This window comes from Syngnathus scovelli, chromosome 3 (genome assembly GCF_024217435.2).
Source record: "Syngnathus scovelli strain Florida chromosome 3, RoL_Ssco_1.2, whole genome shotgun sequence".
Lineage (NCBI taxonomy): Eukaryota > Metazoa > Chordata > Actinopteri > Syngnathiformes > Syngnathidae > Syngnathus > Syngnathus scovelli.
Window position 1 is genome coordinate 19831452 of NC_090849.1, and position 20958 is coordinate 19852409.

The following is a 20958-nucleotide window of genomic DNA, read 5'->3' on the forward strand; positions in this document are numbered from 1 at the left end:
TTCCATTGCTAATCATCCTCATGATCATTAGCACCATCACCATTAACGTCCTCATTACTATCACATGGAGGAAGATGGCTGTCGTATTTGACCTACAGGAGGTAAAAATACTGTACAGCGGGCATAATCGATTGACTGTAGTGCAATAGGAGCTACATACGGGCACCTAGCTGCACCGTACTTCTACAAGCCCGGCATTTAAATAATGGTGATATACTAGTACAGGCCGAAACATCATGTACAAATTGTAGGTAGGTAGTAGTAAGATTTAAAATGTGTGTACCCCAATTAGTACCATGTTCTGACAACTCAAACAATATCGAACTTAATGAGACAGAGATAAAGAATGGTGTTAAATGCAAAAGTGAATCGCTCCAAAACATTCAGTACATAAACTGTTGCCATTCATACAACTGAATTATGTTAAAACCCACATACTCGTGGCATTCATTGATTTATTTTGGGAACATTCAATTTGTTAGAAACTCATCTATTTGCAATGTTGGAGTCAAGGCCGACACAGACACCGTATTGCTTTGGTGCCGCCCGGTGGCATCTTGGTGCCAAGGAAAAAAAAAAATATTGAAGTGAGTTGAAGCGCTTCATTTAGACAAAAGTAGTCATTTGCCACCATCTTGTGGAATCTGTAGGCAATTACAAACCTCTTGGGAGTGGGAGGGTCACTTACTTTCAGATTTGTATCAAACGTAAAAATATACGTAGTGAAGAACTTAGAAGAATACAAATGTCTACTTACCCAACTCGGAGCCATTCATATACAGCAAAGCTGAAAGTCAGCTTTCCACTGTAATTGAAAGTGTTAGTTAATATCATTGAAAACCCATTTTCTTAAATACACGACACGTGTATGAAAAAAACTGCCTAGAAAATTTACATTTATTGACCAAGTTATCGGAACTTCAAACCGGAATTACCTACAATTCCGACGCATAATTCATATGGCATACAGCTGCACAGCTAAATTGTAGATACTGTAATGATAAATAAATCCCTTACATATTACAAAAGCGACCTCATACACAATACAATAACTGAAATGCCAACTTAGAAAAACTATAGACCCAGGGCGCTTTTGAAATGAAACACAAATAAACCAGCTTTAATAGCTTTACTGGGCGTCGTGACGCCAAGCTGTCCGTGGTGCTGAATGTATGACGTCACACCCCAACCGTGCGTCTCCTTTCCTTTCCCTGGTTTTGTTTTGTGCTAACGGGGCTAGCAACGAACGGAGGGTCCTACATCAGCGGACGGCGGCGGAAAAGACCGCAGGCGGCAGTGAGGGGAAGCAAAAAGCGAAGGACCGACTACTGCCTGGCAAATAACCGGAAAGAGTTCTCTGAAAGGCTGTAAAATGTCCGACTTTGACAGCAACCCGTTCGCGGACCCGGACTTCAACAATCCGTTTCAGGTAACTAACTAACTACAGTGCACAGTTGCTAGCATGCTAACTGTCAGGCTAAACGCTTCAGTCCCTTGCTACATCGCTAACTAACACGATCAGCTACGTATTAATCACTTAACTTACTACTTATTTGAAGAAGAGGACTTACTACTCTTGCGTATGAATGAAACCAGTTGTGGTAAAAAGAAATTATTATAACACGGCGTTCCCAGTTAGCTGACTGTAAAGCTAGCTATAGGTTTTCCCTGGTCGGTATATGGCTAAGTAGCACAATCGCCTGCCCACAGAAAGCATTAGACGCATTTAATACAATTCCAGGCCTTCAAATCAATGCAAGACGACGACAATTTATTGTCTCGTAGTTGACAGTCGTGTTTAAACACCGCCAGATTAGCTCACGTCAGTATGAATCTGTTAGCTTGGACGCTATGCGATTTTAAGATATTGTGTACTTGCCGACAGTGCTGAATGTTCCCGGATTCGAAGTTGCAAATGAAATGTTTGGGTTGCGATCGTGCTTCATCCCAGATGTGTTTGCCATTACCTTTATGAACTAATAACACCGACTACCGTCACAATACAGTCCCAAAATGATCAACTGCAGTTAAGCATTGCTTTTCAGACATCAAGTGAAATTATGCTGCGTTCTTACCTGTTCAACGACGACAACCCTCCCACTCAACTAACTAAAAGAAACGTGATTGAGGCCACAAGCTTTTAAGTTCGGGTGACTTGGGATTGGACAGGAAATTGGTTTGTGATTGGCTGGTGAGAGCACAGGAACGGGCTTCCATTTTGGTTGCATTTGGCTTATAGGTAAACTTGTAAACATGTTTAGTCTATCTAGTTCACTCATCATGTTTAAAAAGGTAACAGACCTCCCACAGACGATCACCACTCGTTAACTCAATTTGCAGAGTGCAGCCCAATAGTGTAAAAGTAACAGTCTCGTACATTTGTCTTCTAATTACAGTTTGGATTGAATTTAATTGTAATGTTGGTGTCAGATTGTTTATTTATTTGATTGAATTAAAAAAAAAGTGTTTCTTTTAGTTTATTCACAATTTGTACTGTACTACACGAACGACGTCCAGTGATTGAAATCTAAAATCCAATAAGTGCTATCCTCTGTTTCAGGATCCTTCGGTGACACAGGTGACCCGTTCTACCCCTCCCGGCGGTCTAGAAGAATACAACCCCTTCACAGATGCCAGAACGGTCAGCTGAACGTCTGATTTCATTTTGCATTGAAACATTATAACTGTTCGTGTTTGTGTGGGACCTCATTTGAAATGTTTCAAGCTTATCTCTCCCAAATTCCTCAGTCCCCGGGGGCTAAATTGATAAAACGGGACTGCGGCCTAATTACTTTAATTACTGCTGGTTTTCCAGGCTGCCCCTGGAAATGCCCCCAAGTCTGCTCCGGCACCGTCGCAGAACACACAACCTGCCATCATGAAGCCCACAGAAGAGCCCCCGGCTTACTCGCAGCAACAAACACAGGTGCGATATTGCTTTTTATCTTCTTTCTCTGCAACAATTTGATTTTTTTTTTTTTTTTGGCCCTTTTTTTCTTCATCTGTAACAAAATAGCAACACGACTCGTACTTTCTTCCACAAGAAGTCCTGTCGAATCAATTTTGGAGAAGGCAAACATGTTTTTTAATTCAGAACAACAATACAAGCTCACCTGATTGCAAATCTCGGTTATTTCCTTGGTGGATGTCGTAGGACCAGGCACGTGCTCAGGCTGATTTGCTGAGAAGGCAGGAAGAGTTGGAGAGGAAAGCGGCCGAGCTGGACCGCAGGGAGAGAGAGCTGCAGTCTCACGGAGGAGCGGGTCAGTAAGTCCGACCATCCATCAGCGCCCTGTCACTAAAACCTTTTGAGTTTGATTAGATTGTCGGCATTCGAGAAAAACAAGCTTAAGAAGCCAGCTGAGCTCGTGCTCGTTTGCTTGACTCTGCCAATGCTCAATTTTGACCAACACATTTTCTGTATGCTGGAAGTGTCACAGAAAGGCATCGAGGTGGACAGCCTTGGAAGTGTATTGGTGCAGTCAAAAGTCAAACACCTGTTATGAAAAAGAGAAGAGTAAATTGTGCAAAAAGTACTGGGACATTCAAAAGATGAGAGAAGGTCAAATTAAGTTCACCTGGAAAGTGGCTACTTTTATACATTTCATTTGAGTCATATTGTTGCAAAGTAACTCTTGTTTAAGTACAGTTTTGGACTGCTCACCCCTGACTTTAAGCAATGTCCATGTTTTGGCAGGTCGTAAGAACAACTGGCCTCCTTTGCCTGAGAAGTTCCCAGTGGGTCCGTGTTTCTACCACGACATCGCTGTGGACATTCCCATCGAGTTTCAGAAGACGGTGAAGATCATGTACAACCTCTGGATGTGTAAGCAAATCCGTCTCGAAGAAAGAGCGGCTATATTCTCGCTTGAGCTGATTCTCCATCTTACTGTTGCAATTCCACCAGTCCACGCTGGCACTCTGTTTGTCAACATGTTTGGCTGCTTGGCCTGGTTCTGCGTGGACCCAAACCACGGCGTCGACTTCGGCCTGGCCATGTTGTGGTTTCTGCTCTTTACGCCTTGCTCCTTTGTCTGCTGGTACAGACCGCTGTATGGGGCTTTCAGGTGGGCGAGGTCTTGTTTTTCTTTCTTGCTTTCACTCTTGTTCCCAAGTGACACAATGGGGAAATGCCGTGGAAAAGTATTCAGTCCTATTTATCCTCTGCGTGGAGCTGAGACAAGCTGAGCTATTTATGCCGTGCTGGCGGCCATGTAATTATACATCTTATACTGCCCCCAGGTGGCCAAAGTGGGGCACAGCATAATGACCATTCACCGACCTAATTCTGTCCTTTCATTGTAATGATGAAACTGTCGTTGCTTCAACTCCATCAGCTGAAGCGTCTCTATTTCTACCACAGGAGCGACAGTTCCTTCCGCTTCTTTGTCTTCTTCTTTGTCTACATCTGCCAGTTTGGAGTTCACGTACTACAAACAATCGGCATCACCGGCTGGGGTACATGGTGAGCGAGTTTAATGGCTCTTCAGCGCGTCCTCCACGTTGGGACACATCTCAGGTCGTGGTTGTTGTTTGTTTTGCAGTGGCTGGATCACAGCTCTAATGGGCCTGAACACGAGCATCCCGGTGGGCATCATCATGTTGCTCATCGCGGCACTCTTCACCACACTCTCCGTGGGTTCACTCATCATGTTTAAAAAGGTGACAGACTCCTCCCGCAGACTCAAGAATTCATCAATAAATCGAGCGCCGTCCGTCTCTTGTTATTCAAAACTAATTCCAAGCATCTTGACAGGTACACGCACTGTATCGGACCACCGGTGCCAGCTTCGAGAAGGCTCAGCAGGAGTTCGCCACCGGCGTCATGTCCAACAAGACGGTCCAGACGGCAGCGGCCAACGCTGCGGCTAACGCTGCTTCCAACGCCGCCCGTGGGACCTTCAAGCCTCATCCATAGACACATTTTCTCACATGCACACACACATGCACAAATCTGTCTCTGCTCAATCACCCCCCGATTTGCTAATGTCTTCAAAAAATGTCTTCACTCCAAATCTAACCTCATGACTTACCCTGCCGGTGTGCTAGCCGGGCCCCGAATGAGTCACCTCCGCTTCATTTAGTGGGATTTACAAGCCCATACCTAAAAATAACCCCTTGTTCACCTTCTGTTTGACTGAACGTGTCCATAACTCCGCAGCCACGCTGAGTGACGACATGACGCGTGCAAGTTCAACGAGGTTGCTAATTCATTAGCGTTGTGTCTCTAGAGATGAGCTGCATGTCCATTGGCTGTTTGATGGACACCTTGTAAAAGGGACGACTCAAATGGCGTGCGTGTGTGCTTGCGTGCGTGGGACATCATTTCTTTGTAGCTTGTCACGCGTTAAAAAAAAAAAAAAAAAATCTAAAGCTGCTATCAATCTGGACGTGGCCTACTGCTATTTTTGGGTTCCTTCGAATAAAGAAAACTCGCACTTCACTCAGCAAACAGGCCGACCTAAAAGGGAGGGGAGAGGGGGCATACGAGTCATGTGACCCATCTGGAGAAACAGATGAAATGGTATAAATGTACTTAAACAAAACTGTCAGTGTTAAATAATTGGCATGGATTGAATGATGCACATTAACCCGCAGACAACCTTTGTTGAGCCAAGGCACATACAGATTTTTTTTTTTTTTTGGGGGGGGGGGGGGAACTTTTACAACCTAGCACCGAACGAAGTATGTATCCAGTATAATGAAATGATGACGTCCTCTCACAAATTGACTGTGTGAAATGAAATCTGGCCCTTTGTAGTTGAACACAAAGCTATTATTAGCTTGGCAGAATGGCAACAATGATGTGCACGAGTTAATTGCAGCTTCTGCCATCGAGTAAAACCATTCAATTGTTCTTCCTCTCACTGGCATAGATAGATAAACAAACATACATCAATTGCAGTCGAAACATAATTTACAGATCGGGTAAATCAAATCAGAGCATTTCTGACCAGTGGTTGGAAAAGTGGCTGTGTTTAAAAGTTGTACAGACTACTGGATTTGTGTTGTACTTTGCCGCCTCTCTCACATTAATTGGGGGGGGGGGGCATGCCATAGGGTGAATGACTGAACTGTTATTGTTGCAAATGTTGAACTGGATCTTGTGTTCTAGCTAAAGTGTTGAAAGTTGACATTAATAAGCTGAAGCTAACTGCGGTACAGTATTTATTTTGTTTTGAATTGTTTGGGGAACGCGCATTTCTGTTAGTTGTTCTTATTTATGGCATAAATTATGTTCTTTATGGTTTGACATGATCAATTGGACGGTGTGCTCGTGTTCAACATATGACTGATGAAATAAGACAAATCCCTCAAGTGATATTCTACTGTATGTCCTCAAAAGCTGTGAGAACTCTACCAAATGTCCATTTCATTTTTTTTTTTATCGGTTTTTGACATGTCACTTCACAAACAATGGAAGTTGTGTTGTGCAAGACGGTCTACACTTGAAGAATGTGAAGAAAACAAATGAAAGAAAAAAAAAAGTGTTTTAGACCCGTGACCATGTTACTTCACCGAATCAAGTGTGTCAACTAATTTAAGAGGAATACCATACTTGTACATTCTGTAAAGATGATGATTTGATGCCCCCATTAGGAGTCGCGTTAAAAAGAAAAAGAAAAAAAATCAATGCACTCTTGTCTGGCCTTTGTCGCATGTGAAATAGTTTTCAGTTTTGTATATTTATGGTATTAACATGGAATAAAGATTTGAAAGAGACCATCTGTGGATTTAATTATACAAGCTGCACACTGACTGCAAAGAGGTTTTTTTTTGGGTTGGCCCATTACAGAAATCTAAACAATATTTACAAAAATGTATTCCAATGCAAACCGGTCAATTTTTTTTAAACACACAATCATACTTTAATCTCAATATATCAATTTCCATCAAGAATACACGTGTTGAAAAGCATACAAACGGTATTTCTCCACACTAACATTACCAATTCATTTGCCAAAACAATAATACTTTTGTTAACGTAACAAAAACATCCCATTGACTCATAATGTCCCACTCATCTGCTCACTCTCAGAAAAAAAATCCCACATTAACACTTCTCATGTTTATAGTTTGAAAGAAGATTACTTGTACAATGATGTAATCCATTTTAGAGGACAGCTATTGTTTATTCTTTAGCGGTCTGTATTTATTGTTCAATCTGTTTATTCTGCAGCCACTACATTAGGTACACCTGCATAATGGGATCCAATTAAAATCCATTAAGATAATGCAACCACTGTAAATACAACCACAATATTAATATTCACATTAATTACAGTTTTATCTAAAACATTATTAGTCGCACACACACTTCACAGTTTAGATTTGTGTTCACATTTCGTGTGTTGGCAATTGGCAAGCGACCCGAGTGAAAATCCTCAAACATTTGTGGACTTTTCTGTTTATTTCATTATGATTACCACTAGGGGGCGAAAAATCACTCTTCACGTCTAATATTGTTCAAAAGACAGCCTGTTGCTCTGAATTTTGTGAGATACGTCATATATTTTTGGGGGATAAATTGGATGAAAAGTAGTTACCTTGGGTTGACTGGTTTCTTGTATTGCTTCTGTTCGATTGTGCTGATTCAGTGGTATGCACTTTGCCAGCAAATGCGCAAAAGTCTTTTTCTCAACTTAACCAGGGCTAATTAAGGTAGCAAAACAACTATTTAAAAAAAATAATACATCACCTCCAGAACCTAATCTCAACGAGTCCATGCTCCCTTCCGTCGGGACGACTGCGATGTCACAGCACGCAGATGAGACTCTTGCCCTCATCTATCTCCTCCTGCACCTTGTCGCCGGAGGTGGCGATCTCAGCCTGCGCCGACAAAACGGCGCACACAAAGGTCGCCAGGGTTCCCCCGATGGCCGTGTAAAAGGCCCAGCCGAGGGAGCACAGAGCCGGCCTGAAGGGGGAAGCCTCGGCGCCGCAGTAGCTAATGACCTTCTCGGAGCCCCAGCCGGCGGGGTAGAGCATGAGGCCCACCAGGAGCAAGAGCCCTGGAGGGAGGACACAGGGGGAGGGAGGTCAGTCGAGTGTGGGGGCAGAAGATCTTGCTCCATTCCTCACCTACCTGCAATGGCCTGCATCAGACCGCAGATGTTGAAGATGCTTTTCCCAAGGATGCTTTGGAAGCACATACTGAAGATGGACACGCAGGCTACCACCGTGAGCACCAATATCCCCACGGCCAGAAACAACATGGCCGCCTGCCAGAAGCCGCTGGCCACCTCGGCGAAGGAGCCAGCGTACGGCCCGCAGCTCACCCCTCGTCCCCGGGTGTCGAGGCGCAGGCAGCGGGCGTAGAGACCCAGAGAGGGCCGATACTCGCTCGAGTTCACGTCGGAATCGGAGCGAGGGAATCCCAACAGCCAATCGGGGCTCATGAAAGCGATGAGCTCGGCGAAGGCCGTGACGATACTGAGCAGCGTCCAGAGCATGGAGCGACACGTTACAATCACATGGCACATGGTTGCGCTCTTGGAATCAAACTGGGTGAGCTCTTGTACAGTTCCTGACTGTGATGTTCTTTTCCTGGAAATGTATATGTTGTATTTGTATTGTCCTCAAAGCGGAGATCAACTCTATAATGAACCAAAGCAGCTTCCCTCCTCCATGGCGCTTTCAGGAACTCACACCTACAAAAAGAGCACAGAGGTTAAGTCGAGTGGGAGTCACAGATGTAAACAAGCGCATTCCAGGACCTCTGTGATTCATCCGTTTTTTTCTTGTGTTTGAAACCGGCGACATTTTCATACGAGACTCTGAATGGGGCACGATATTCCCACAAACTTGGCGAGCAGCACTTCCAGATGTCCGCTAACTTGATGAATCACGTTCGCGCGTAAACCAGCACCGTCGTATTACTCACACACTTTCGTTGACTTGATATCATCAATAGCCGGAGTTGGGCGGTTTCGGGCCCCCCCACCCGGCATTCCACCCGGCGTGACATCAGTCACAAGAAGCAAGTCGACACAGGACATTAAGGTTAACGGTAATTCAGAATTCGATTTGCAATCGGGCGAGATTTTATTGGGAACATTTCATGATCTTATCTCTATAAAAAATAAAATAAAAAACGCCCTTTGTTGTTCACAAGTTGGTGTGAACAATTAATCAAATTCAAATCAACGTTGTAATGTAGTCGAATGATTTTGAAATGGATTTAATTTGGTCGGCTTTATTTATACTGTGTATACACACACACACATATATATGTATGTGTGTGTTTAGATAGGCAGTCCACAGACTTACATTTTGTTGGTTTTGTTGCTGTAATCTGACGAACTGACTTTCGTGTAGGTTGGTTGGATGCCACTATTGATGTTTTGCATTTTTCTGATATTATCACAGACATATGAAGGAAAAGCATAGCTGACATTTCAAAGCCACAACATGAAGAATCTTCTCACGTTTATCTGAGCCTGACCGTAACATAAGAAAACTGCGGGCATGACAACATCTCTGGAGCAAGTATGACAAACTAAAGTTTAGTATTTGTTTTTTTTGTATGCACATTTTGCATAGTGATTATCTCCCAAGCTAAGGTTGTCAAGGTTGTGCAGATGTTTGAAGCCATTCCATCTTCTATTCTGGTTCTAACAAGCCTTGGCGGACTTTGTCATAGTGTGTGGTTCAACACAGTAGCAATCAACTCAATACTTGATGACAACACGGAGGCCGGCCGGCCGGGCAGTCGGGCCTATGCGTCCCGCCTAAACAGCAGGGTTTGCCTTCACGACTTGTTTACTTTTGTTTGTTTGCTTGCTTTGACTTTTGTTTTAGCCACCCTAGTGGATGAAGCCACAAATGTTTCCGAGGTGCTTATAAATATCGTACTGAAAGACTACCGTGACCGCAAATGAGCAGCTTTGCCACTTTGGACAGCTGGATGAAACTTAAACACACCTTTAAGTAGCAGTTCGACATTCCTATCATCATCATTCCAGCACATCGCTAGAGTTGTATTTTTGCTGAGTGTGCGAACGCACCATCTTTCCCCCGACGATAAAAACACTTGATACCCTTCGAGATGGATTGCGGGACGTTCTCACACTCCCGCAGAGACGCAAGTCTCGACTGGAACGCACAAGATCACACACGTGCTCCGAAGGCCTCCGACGCCCTCACGGCAGGCGGCAGTCAGCGGTCCAACATGAACATTCCTTTGAGAAACAAACCTGCTCTGGTGGACTCTACAACAACAGGATCATATTTTCCTGTAGTTCTGTATAAAGCTGACAACAGTCCATAGATAGGTATAGCATCGGTGTAGCTAAAAACCAGATACTCAAAGAGAAACAGTGGAGCATGTATTCTTTATCCTCCGCAAAGAGCGACTAATATCACTGCAGATTAGCAATGTTTCAGGACACGGGTGTTCTGCTGAGCCATGGATGCCAAGATTTAAAATCAATTCAAATTAATAAATAATAAAAAATAATTACAAAAAAATAACCTAACCCTAAAATTAATTCAAATTAATAAATAATAATAAAAAATAATACCCTAACCCTCTTGGGAAAAAATAGAGAATTACGCTGCTTCGCCTAACCTTGTAAAAATGATTTTAGTGATGGTGAAATACCAAAATGTTTGTCCACTTTTAGAAAAGAGGCGTGCTCAAAGCAAAGCTGGTCACTATGCCGCCACCCGTCCTCCATCTGGGCCCAATAGCCACAAACCAAAACCACACCAGAGACTGCGTCACCCACCATCTTACATCACTGACACACAGCTACTCAAACAAGACACCAGGAGTCGTTTCCTCTTTGTTTTTAAAAAAATGTGTAATTTGAAACATCGTGCGGTTTGTTGCACAACAGGCAATTTACTTCCAGAAAATAGTTGTTAAATGGACACTACGCTGCCAAGTTCATCATGGTCGTAGCCAGTTATGAGGTCAGACTGACCTTAAAATTTTGAGCGCTAGGGTAAAAGGCAAAATTCTTGAAATTGAGCACTGAAAAGCTTCAAGGCAAAAAAATGTTCCTTCAAGTTTTCTTATATTTGAATCCATTTTAATTGAATCATGTCACTCGACTTCTCTGTCTGTTGAAGCTGCCTTGAAGGATTGGTTTTGGTGTTGTAACGAGCAATTAACTTTTTGTGGTGACATTAGAAACGTCTAGAGACTTTGAAAAGCAGCAGAGCAAGAGATTTCAGTTTTTATAACGAGATCTCTTCAAAAAAAAAACATTCTTTCCATCAAGAACAGCATTTCATGTTATTTGTTCTGCTTTTCTTCAAATCAGGAGACATCCCTACTAATCTCTCCAAATGTTTGCAGTCTTTTCCTTATCGTTGATATACGAGAGAGGTCAGCCGAATCAAACACAACAATACAATGTGAGCTCTGTTTGTGAATCGGTTTCCTATTAGCTGTAAGAGCAACGACTACATTCTTTGGGCCCGAATGAGACGACGTGTTTTGGCACGGCGGGGCAGCAGACAAGCTGCAACATTAGGAGGAAAAGGACACCTATGCCCTGCAGTGATAACTCAATAAGGAACAGTCATCACAGATCATCTTTACAAAATCAACCAAAGCACAAGCAAGGGAAAGTAAACTCTCTTCTGATATAAAACATAACTAACCGTACATGTGGACCAAATGGCAGGTTTCAAATGCCACTGAGCAACCTAAACAATCTCAAATGTTGACTTCATTAGTGTATCTAAAGGTACTCCGATCACTTTTGGTTAGTTGTGGAAGAGTATCAACATATCACAGTAGTTACCAAACTTAACACAAATGGTGCAGCAACACATGTAAACCAAAAATGTAGCAATACTCAGGCATATATTATCTATACACTGCAAAAAACAATTAAACATGGCTGCAGATTAGTCGGAAAAAAAGTGTTGCTCAGGGCTCAGGTAACAATCACGAACGTCACATGATCAAACTCAGGTGAGCCGTGATTGGTCAGAATCACAGCCCTGGTTGACTGATGTCATTTTCAGTGAGATGGATAAAAACAAGTGGACTTTGCATCTTAATTCATATTCCATAAACACAATCATATAATAATAATAATAATAATAAATCGGAATAATATTTTGACTAGGGGAGCGCATGGAACATATTGTGAAGAAGACAATAGGTGGTTTATGATGTCTAGCCTTTTGAGGTTCTCTTGCATTATCATTCAAGACATTTAAGGCAAGCATGACAAATGTCACACTGCCATACAGAGAACTGACATATTCACTGCTTGTCTACAAACAAACTCTCTGAGGCGCTTGCCTATCAGTTAAGTGTGAAATTGCACAACCAAGTAAAACAATTTGTGCTAGCCACAGTATGCCATAAAATGTGCCTTGAAGCAAGCCGCTCCGATTTTGGCTAGACTGTGAGTTCAGAATAACACCGTTGCACTTTTCCACTCATGACTAGCTAAATTATGTCGTTAAACTTTTGCAGCGTTTGATAACAGCGATTCTTTCAGGGTGTATAAATTTGTTGGAAAAAAATCTTACAGCGCACCACCAAACACATTAAAATTGAGATTTTACACTCTTAGTGTGTACATCCGATGACTGAATGGCAACAGATGGACGTAGACATTAACCAAACCTTCTATCATCTGCTTGAAGAGCATTTAATCGTCCTGCCTGTTCTCAGACCAGTTCTCAGATTGGTCGGGAATTTCTGTGTCGGTGTGTAAGGTCATTTGAAAAGACATTCCCACACATCATTAGAATGCACATGCGGGTGTGTGAATTAAAGCGAGGCTCCTGATCTGGTGCCACTCTCAGCCCAACAAAGGCCGCTCTGAGACACAGTCTTAGACACACCACCGCGGGCCCAGAATGCTCTCCTTCATCCTCAAAGATGAGGCGCCGCAACCTTTAACCTTTTCACCGGGTGCAGCGGGTCGGCCCCCTCGATGCTAGCGGGGACTTGGCAGTGCCCCCCCACCCTCACACTTTGTCACAAACAAAGCCCACTCAGTGACCCTCACATTTCTCAAACACAAAGGCAGGAATGACCCAGCCTGGTCTTTCTAAAAAAAAAAAAAAAAATAGAAAATAGTTTTGATTCACACACTTCCAAAACTACAAACACAACTAACTACCTAACACAAAACCGAAATTAAGCTTGTGAGAGTGAGAGGGGATTTCCTAATGTAGTCATTTGGAAATAGTAGCTTGCACTTGAACTAAGCAAGAACAAACACAAAGCGCTTTCCTGGTTTTGTTTCGTTTTGGGATGTAGTAGCGCTTTCCTTTGCAACAAGCACGGCTCATTGGGTGGCGCTGGTAAGCGGCCGTCAAGGACATGGAACTGGTAGAAAAGGAAAAGGAGAGAAAAGGAGGAGGGGGCCACCTGTAGCTGGTGTGCCATGCACAAATGTGTGAAGGAAAATCAAATAAAAACAGGCTTAAGGAGCTTTGAAGGGCAACATGCAAAACTTCAATTTGAGTTGAAAAGTGGAACCTCCGCAAGTCTAAAGCACTTGAGGGAATCCAGCTTGGAATTTAACCAACATTTTCATTTGCCTTTGGACATCACCGACGTTAGTTCATGGAAAGTCCAGTGATCAACAGGTGTTTTGATTTTCTTTCAATCTTATGGTTTTTTTTGTTTTAAGTCACATCAGATTTATTTATATCGCTCTTAAGACATAGAATTAGCTAAAAAAAAATTGACGAGAAGTTCATCAGCTCTTTAAGACGATTAATTGATTGTGCAGTCTAAAAAAAATTAGGGCGCCATTTTCGTAAACAGCAAACCACTATGACTGGTATGATTCAAGTTGGGTGTAACCACTCCCACAACGGCGCAACTCGCCTATTTAGCTATAACTTTGATTTAACTTTTACATGTCATACATTTGAATTGAATCGCAATCGTCCTACATTTGAAAAAAAGTGTTTTTCAAAGTACATAATTTACAGTGGCTTTTTGAGAATATTAAATATGCTTTTTATACGATTTTTAATAAACACCTTGGCCTACTACTCTATTGTAATGTTAGTCATTTTGGTTTGAGAACCACTGCCAGAGTAAAAAAAAAAAAAAGAAGACCTCATGCACATGCTCACGCAACATACATGTCATAAATAATGAAATCACTTTTTTTCCATTCATGATACCTGCCATCTTGCACAATAGAAAATACCACAATGATTTGATGGCAGCTACTTTTTCCACTTCTATTTAGACCCTACCTTTGGGATACAGTACAGTTGGAAAAGGGCTTGTCAATGCAATAAAAGTCGTTCCACCTTTGAGCTTTTCCCTAACTAAATCTAAACAAACGCTACTTGAACAGAGATACAATCATGCTTCCATACCTGTTGAAGGCAAAAGCACACGAGAAGCCCTTCTCCACGCGAGCGTTGCAAAAAAAAAAAAAAAGTTAAAAAGAAAAACGTGCACAAAAAAGGAGACGTTGTGTTGTTTTGGCTAGGAGAAACGTCTCCCGGTGGGAGTCAAGCTTCATTCACTCAAGTCTCTCTTCTCTTCTTAGGGGAAGTGCCGCGCCTCCTCCTTTTCCTCCTTCCTCCTCCTCCTTCTATGTGATGACGTCAGCCCCCTCCCTCAAGTCAAAAACAATTATTAAATGTTGTTTCTGTATTTCCATAATATTTAATATTTCCGCTTTATTGTTTTATATATTTATAATGAGGTCAAACTACATTTTTAAGTGCTTTATAAATAAAGTTGGCACTTATGAATGCTCAAAACAATGCATTTAACTTTTGGGGTTTTTTTTTCTCAAAGGGGGGGGGATCTAAAAGATACACATATGTGGGTTTTCGCACGTCATCACACAGAGAACGTGCACTTTTACGTGCGCACTTTTACTGATAGGATGCACAAAACCACATACTTTAACATCAGCTTCTGTATATTTCCGTTCCCCTTCATCACCACAAACAACATGCAAAATACGTGGACATCCACCCCTTTATGTAATTTGGTCATCTTTTAAGGCTTCCTCTTTCTCCAACAACACATATTTTGCTTCCTGAGAACTCTGTGTGAGGTGTGCGAGTGTGTGGACATGGGTGAAGAAGACTCAGTGGGAAACATAACTTTGCTGGTTAAAAAAAATAATAATAATAGAGGGAGGAAGTTCTGCTGCGCCGTGATGCCATTTGCGGTGGATGGTGCTGAGAGATAAACATGTGTTTATCGACTTGGCCTTCAATTATACGTACATAAATTATGTTAGAGTTTCTTGAGAAGCTGTACATTGGGGAAAGAAAGAGAGAGAGAGACAGAGAGAGAGAGACTGCTAGATGAACTTGTCACTCATACTGTATGTCATGAAAGTATATAGCAAAGAATCTGAGCATTCTTTTATTGTGAATTTGCCCAATAAAAATAGTGAAATACAGCATTGTGACAGCCTTGCAAATAAAATATCTAGATATGTCTCAACTGTATTCCACACACAGACACAGTAGACATGTCCTTACTGTATATGGTCATCGAACACTAAGCACAAAGTTGGACCACACACACATATTTCTACCATTCGCTTACAAAGTTTTTATTTATGTAAGCGGCGTCTTCCATTAATGTCAACAAAGCATTCACAAAAGATTGCGGCATCAACGGCGTGACTCATCCTGTGCGAAGCGCAACTTGTATCCACTACTGGGCGTGCCAAGATAAATAAACGCGGACACGCAGGTCACTTCTTGACTTGTGCTGGGAAGAGATTCCTGGCGGTTGCTAGGAGACGGAGACAAATAACACAACCCACGTCAGGAAAAGAAGTCCAGGATATAATTTTTCAGAGATATTAGATGATTAAAAAAAAAAAACGACGACTTCTACTTTGTTGAAAACATTTTTAATACAGCCCTTTTCCCCAAATTGTCTCATTTCTACGGCATCTGCATCGCTGGAGAAGCTACAGCATGTAAGTATTGACAATTGTTCTAGGGCGCCCTCCTGTGGCTCAACTATACGTACATCTGAGTTAGCGTACGTTGGTCCACTCCGGTTCGGTTGGATGTCGAAAATATTTAGCCCACTAAATAAATTAAATTAAATTAAATTAAATAAATAAGTAAATTAATAAATAAAAATAATACATGCATACACATACATACATAGATGCATACATACATACATTTTGACAAGAATGATTTGTTTGTTTGCTTGCCTGACTACTGCATGTGTTTTGCGAATATCGTATGACAAGCCAAAAGTCTGAAAGTTATCATTGGGGAGTAAAAATTTAACCACAGCTTTATCAGCTTGTTAAATGTGTTTCCATGCAGTCTTTAACTCTTGTTTGCATACATCCATGTTACATGGCTCAAACTTTTTTTTTTTTTTGCTTGTTTTTTTTAACCCAACTTCAACCCAGACTCGTCCCACTTTCCTGTCGTGGTCACCCGGTCACCAACCCACCCGCCCAAAATCTTGTTTCAACTTGACTCTTTTGCCCCTTTCGAACTGTTTGGCTTCGTCCCTTTCTAGTCACAGTCAGTGACAACTCGAAAATGTCATTCAGTACTGCTCAGCTTAATACAGCTCAAGATTTAACAAAAATAAAGCCATAGAATATTTTTGAAGATGTATTCTTTTGATTCTCAATGAATCAATACTGATTTTTTGATGGTGTAAAAGAAATGCACCTAGATTCTTTTTTTCCCAAATTGTACCTGCATGTAGTGATTCAATATTTTCAAATTCCTTAGGTTTGAGATGCATTGTAGTCCAGTCAAGTCATTTATGTGATGCATTTAAACCCTACTGACGAAATTCACCTTTTTTTTCTGCACTTTGACCATGTTGATAAACTCCGGGGAGGAGGTACACTGCTAATCTCTCTCAAACTGGATCGACCCAGAACTGACAGCTTTCTGCTGAAGGTCAATAAACCATATCTGGTGTGTGTATGTTTACACTTGCATCTAAGCACAGGAAGGTGTAACCAGTTAACTGAAAAATAAATAATGATCTACAGCATGACTGTTAAAGTGTCGCCAAACCTTTCAAGTGTCAAAAAGTGTTGCCTTGCTTGCCTCTGCTGTGACTTTACTCGGCCAAACACCTTTGGCCTAATTGCAAAATATAGATGAAGCTTTACTATTTGGAGCTATTGCAGGAAAACACAGAGTTGTAGTTGCAGTTCATTAACTTTATTTAATTTAAAAGATAAATTACGAACGCTTTGAAAGCTCTCCGTGAATGTCCTTGTGGGTGTCAACACTTTTTAATGACTTTATCAATTGGCATGATGGCAATAAGACACTGGCATGGACACAAAATCCTCCCATCATACCTCACAGGTATAAAACGCGGAGAAGAATTGCACTCCAGTAGGACTTGGGTTTTCTACTTTTGCAACTGGACAAAGAAATGGCACCTGTCAAGAAGGTCAGCATTTGTTTTGATTGTTTTGCTTTTTTCTACCCATCTAGTCTGGAAGTGCACAACACTAGGAGGGCTGCCTAATATTTCGATCTTCTCTCTAGCAGCTAAATATGGTTGAGCTCTAAACCAAAATTAAATTCTGATACTTTTTAAGAGCTACGGTAAACTTAAAGTACGATCCAGCATTTGTGTCTTGTTCGATTGTTCGGCTGCACTGTTGCAAAAGCTCTCGGCATAAGTGAGCCTCTTTTATCATTGCACCTTTGGACCAAGTGCCTCAGCCTTTTTTCTGTTCTGAAAGCACTTGTAAACATCGTCTGCATCGATGTGCGGTATTTGTTCAGCCTTGTTTACAAAACTGCAAGAGGTGCAGAATTTCCTTGCTAAAACATACAAAATTCCTCATGAAGCTATTAGAAGCCACGAGTCCATCCATTTTCTATATTCTAGGTCTGGAGGGGTTGGACAAGAGACTGGGTGCACCCTGGACTGGTTGCCAGCCAAAAAACTGGCATCTCAATGATATCCTTTGTGTTCACACAGGGATCATCCAGCGTCTGAACTCGGGCGAGGTAGTGATGGGAGCTTTGTGATGGCCCTTGAGAAGCAGGGCTACATCAATGTTCTACATGAGTGTCCTTCGTATTGCCTATTAGCATTGAATCATTTCTGTCTAGTCGGCAACACTCACACTTAATCCGAGAAACACAAACAAAATAAGAAGTCGAATTCATCCGGACTAAACTAGCAAATGTACGCCGACAACACAACACTCATTCATCTGGAAAGGTGAGGGGGGTGGACAGTTGTGTAACTTGTGTTTGCCAATCAGAGTGTCTCTGGCTTAGACCGCTCCCCCTGCTTGCAATGGATTTAAAGAAGTGCTCTGACCTTTTTTAATGTCTGTTTCAACCTGTCAAAGTCTGAGCAGTCAGGGGTCCTCGCAGCTCCGGGAATATGGCACCAAAGGTAAGCAGTGGAATTGCATGGAGCAGTTTTGCACTGCAGTTGAGGTCAAAAGCTGCTTTTGCTGATTCAGGCCTCCACAGAGAAACTTTAGATGAATATACAAGTGTCTGGCTCTAGAGCACAGGAATGGATCAAAAATCATTCCAAGTATCACTTTTGCGGTCAAATGCTGCTTGCAATGCAAAACTTTGACCTTTGTGGCTCAAAATCAGCCTCACTGGGTCGGTGTGTGGATGTTTATTACCATTCCTAAATTGACATCCATCCTTTGTTTCCTTCTCTCAGGGAATCTTGGAGCGTCTCAACGCCGGGGAGGTGGTGATTGGCGATGGCGGCTTTGTGTTTGCCCTGGAAAAGAGAGGCTACGTGAAGGCGGGTCCTTGGACCCCTGAGGCTGCCGCCGAGAACCCCGAAGCAGGTGAAGACCAGGAATCAAATAACTTTAAAAATAATGGAATCAATACAGCTCCTTTTTTTTTTTTTGCGTGTGTACTTTAGTTTGAGTGATTGTGTTACTTTTCGTGAACTGCTTGTAATGCAATCGTGTTTGCTGTTCCAGTGCGCCAGCTGCACAGGGAGTTCTTGAGGGCAGGGTCCAATGTCATGCAGACCTTCACTTTCTACGCCAGTGATGACAAGCTGGAGAACAGGGGCAATAAGCAGACCTACACCGTATGTTCAATAAAGCCAATGTGGCACGTTCACTCCTGTAACTGCATCGGGAGTAACTCGATTTTTTAACATGCCATCGTTAACCAAGTCGGTTTTATCGCAAAGGGCGCCCAAATCAACGAGGCCGCCTGCGATCTGGCCCGTGAGGTGGCCAACGAGGGCGACGCCTTGGTGGCGGGAGGTGTGTCTCAGACGCCGTCTTACCTGAGCTGTAAGAGCGAGGCAGACGTGAAGGCCATTTTCAAGAGGCAACTGGACGTTTTCATCAAGAAAAACGTGGACTTCCTGATTGCTGAGGTAGATGCCAATCCTCGGTTCTGCGTGCAAATAGTCCGTTTTTATTGTCTCACAGTGACGTTTGCTCATTCTGCAGTACTTTGAGCACGTTGAGGAGGCCGTGTGGGCGGTGGAGGTGCTGAAGGCGACGGGGAAGCCCGTGGCTGCTTCTCTGTGCATCGGGCCGGAAGGCGACATGCACGGCGTCTCACCTGGAGAGTGTGCTGTCAGGCTGGTCAAAGCTGGTTGGTTGCACACCAAACACAACTGATTACTATATAGTAGCGCTTTTGTGGTGACTACAAGTCACAGCTACAAATTTGGTGTCTTCTTGCACAGGTGCCCAGATTGTGGGTGTCAACTGCCACTTTGACCCACTGACCTGTGTGGAGGCTGTCAAGATGATGAAGGCGGCTGTGGAGAAAGCCGGCCTGAAGGCTCACTACATGGTGCAGCCTCTGGCCTACCACACCCCCGACTGCAACTGCCAGGGATTCATTGACTTGCCAGAATTCCCCTTTGGTAATAACATCCTGTACATACACACACACATATACACTCAAACAATTTTTAATGTAATGGGTAATATAAAAAGGAAGTTATTAAATATTAGGGTCAAATAATGACATTTTTATTGCTCATCAATTAAAAAATCAATTATGACTCATACAGAATGTAAGGGCTGCAACGGCAGAAAAAAAAATTACTCCAATAGGAATTTTATAATTTGTGAAATCCTTGTCTAGGTCTGGAGCCTAGGATCCTGACTCGATGGGACATGCACAAATACGCCAGGGAGGCCTACAACGCCGGCATTCGCTTCATCGGCGGCTGCTGCGGGTTTGAGCCGTACCACATCAGGGCCGTGGCAGAAGAGCTGGCGGCCGAGAGGAAAATCATGCCCGCTGGATCGGAGAAACACGGCATGTGGGGTGCCGGTCTGGAAATGCACACCAAACCCTGGGTCAGAGCCAGGTAATCCATAATCATACATGTTTGCACTTCACTCCAGTAAAATGTTACCAACATACTCTACAACATACTATGTGCTGCAGCTCATGTTATTCCTATGTTTTGTATGACTTAGAGCTCGTCGTGATTACTGGGAGAACCTGAAGCCTGCCTCTGGCCGTCCACTGTGTTCCTCCATGTCCAAGCCGGACAGCTGGGGTGTCACCAAAGGCCACGCTGCGCTCATGCAGCAGAAAGAAGCCACCACTAAGCAACAACTCAAGGAGCTGTTTGACCGATCAAAGAGCCACTGATTGTACTATTGACGGCCTCAGACCCGACAGCAGAGATTCACGTAAACAGTCGTTGACTAAACGTGTGCAAATGTCAGCGTTTTCATCCTGTTGACTACTCAGGGGGGCAGATCCTGTTGTTGTGTGCATCTGCTGATTGCCAACTGCTGTAGGGTTCGTGTGAAGCCACAGTGGCAGCTCAAGAGTTGGCCCCTTTATGATCAGCGCCTTTGATTTTCCACGCAGAACCACTTTGTAAAATAAACATACAATGTGAATCAGTGTCTTGACTGTTGCTTTGTGGGCATCCAAAAAAAATACGTAAATACCGTACAAGCTGCAGTTGCAACCAAGCACTTTACATATAACCTAAAATAATGATGCAACTACAAATATATATTGATATCTATTGAAAAGAACAGAGAAATGTTT

The 20958-nt window shown here is 42.7% G+C and overlaps 3 protein-coding genes across 3 annotated transcripts; 2 read left to right on the plus strand and 1 right to left on the minus strand.

Annotated features, from left to right (window-relative positions):
* The first annotated feature begins 1189 nt into the window (after positions 1-1189).
* Positions 1190-6723, plus strand: LOC125993764 (secretory carrier-associated membrane protein 1). Its single transcript, XM_049762632.2, has 9 exons — positions 1190-1429; positions 2561-2641; positions 2816-2926; positions 3155-3263; positions 3698-3826; positions 3908-4067; positions 4364-4465; positions 4545-4662; positions 4757-6723. Exons 1-9 carry the CDS (start codon positions 1373-1375, stop codon positions 4916-4918), a joined length of 1029 nt encoding a protein of 342 aa, XP_049618589.1. The 5' UTR covers positions 1190-1372; the 3' UTR covers positions 4919-6723.
* Positions 5650-14506, minus strand: LOC125993766 (LHFPL tetraspan subfamily member 2a protein). Its single transcript, XM_049762636.1, has 3 exons — positions 14320-14506; positions 8087-8651; positions 5650-8012 (listed from the first exon to the last, which is right to left on the minus strand). The coding sequence occupies exons 2-3, from the start codon at positions 8481-8483 to the stop codon at positions 7756-7758; spliced, it is 654 nt and encodes a 217-aa protein (XP_049618593.1). The 5' UTR covers positions 8484-8651; positions 14320-14506; the 3' UTR covers positions 5650-7755.
* A 3685-nt stretch (positions 14507-18191) lies between these two features.
* On the plus strand, positions 18192-20808 carry LOC125994694 (betaine--homocysteine S-methyltransferase 1). Its single transcript, XM_049764109.1, has 8 exons — positions 18192-18334; positions 18620-18752; positions 18894-19006; positions 19112-19303; positions 19380-19527; positions 19622-19804; positions 20029-20257; positions 20370-20808. The coding sequence occupies exons 1-8, from the start codon at positions 18323-18325 to the stop codon at positions 20545-20547; spliced, it is 1188 nt and encodes a 395-aa protein (XP_049620066.1). The 5' UTR covers positions 18192-18322; the 3' UTR covers positions 20548-20808.
* Positions 20809-20958: the final 150 nt, after the last annotated feature.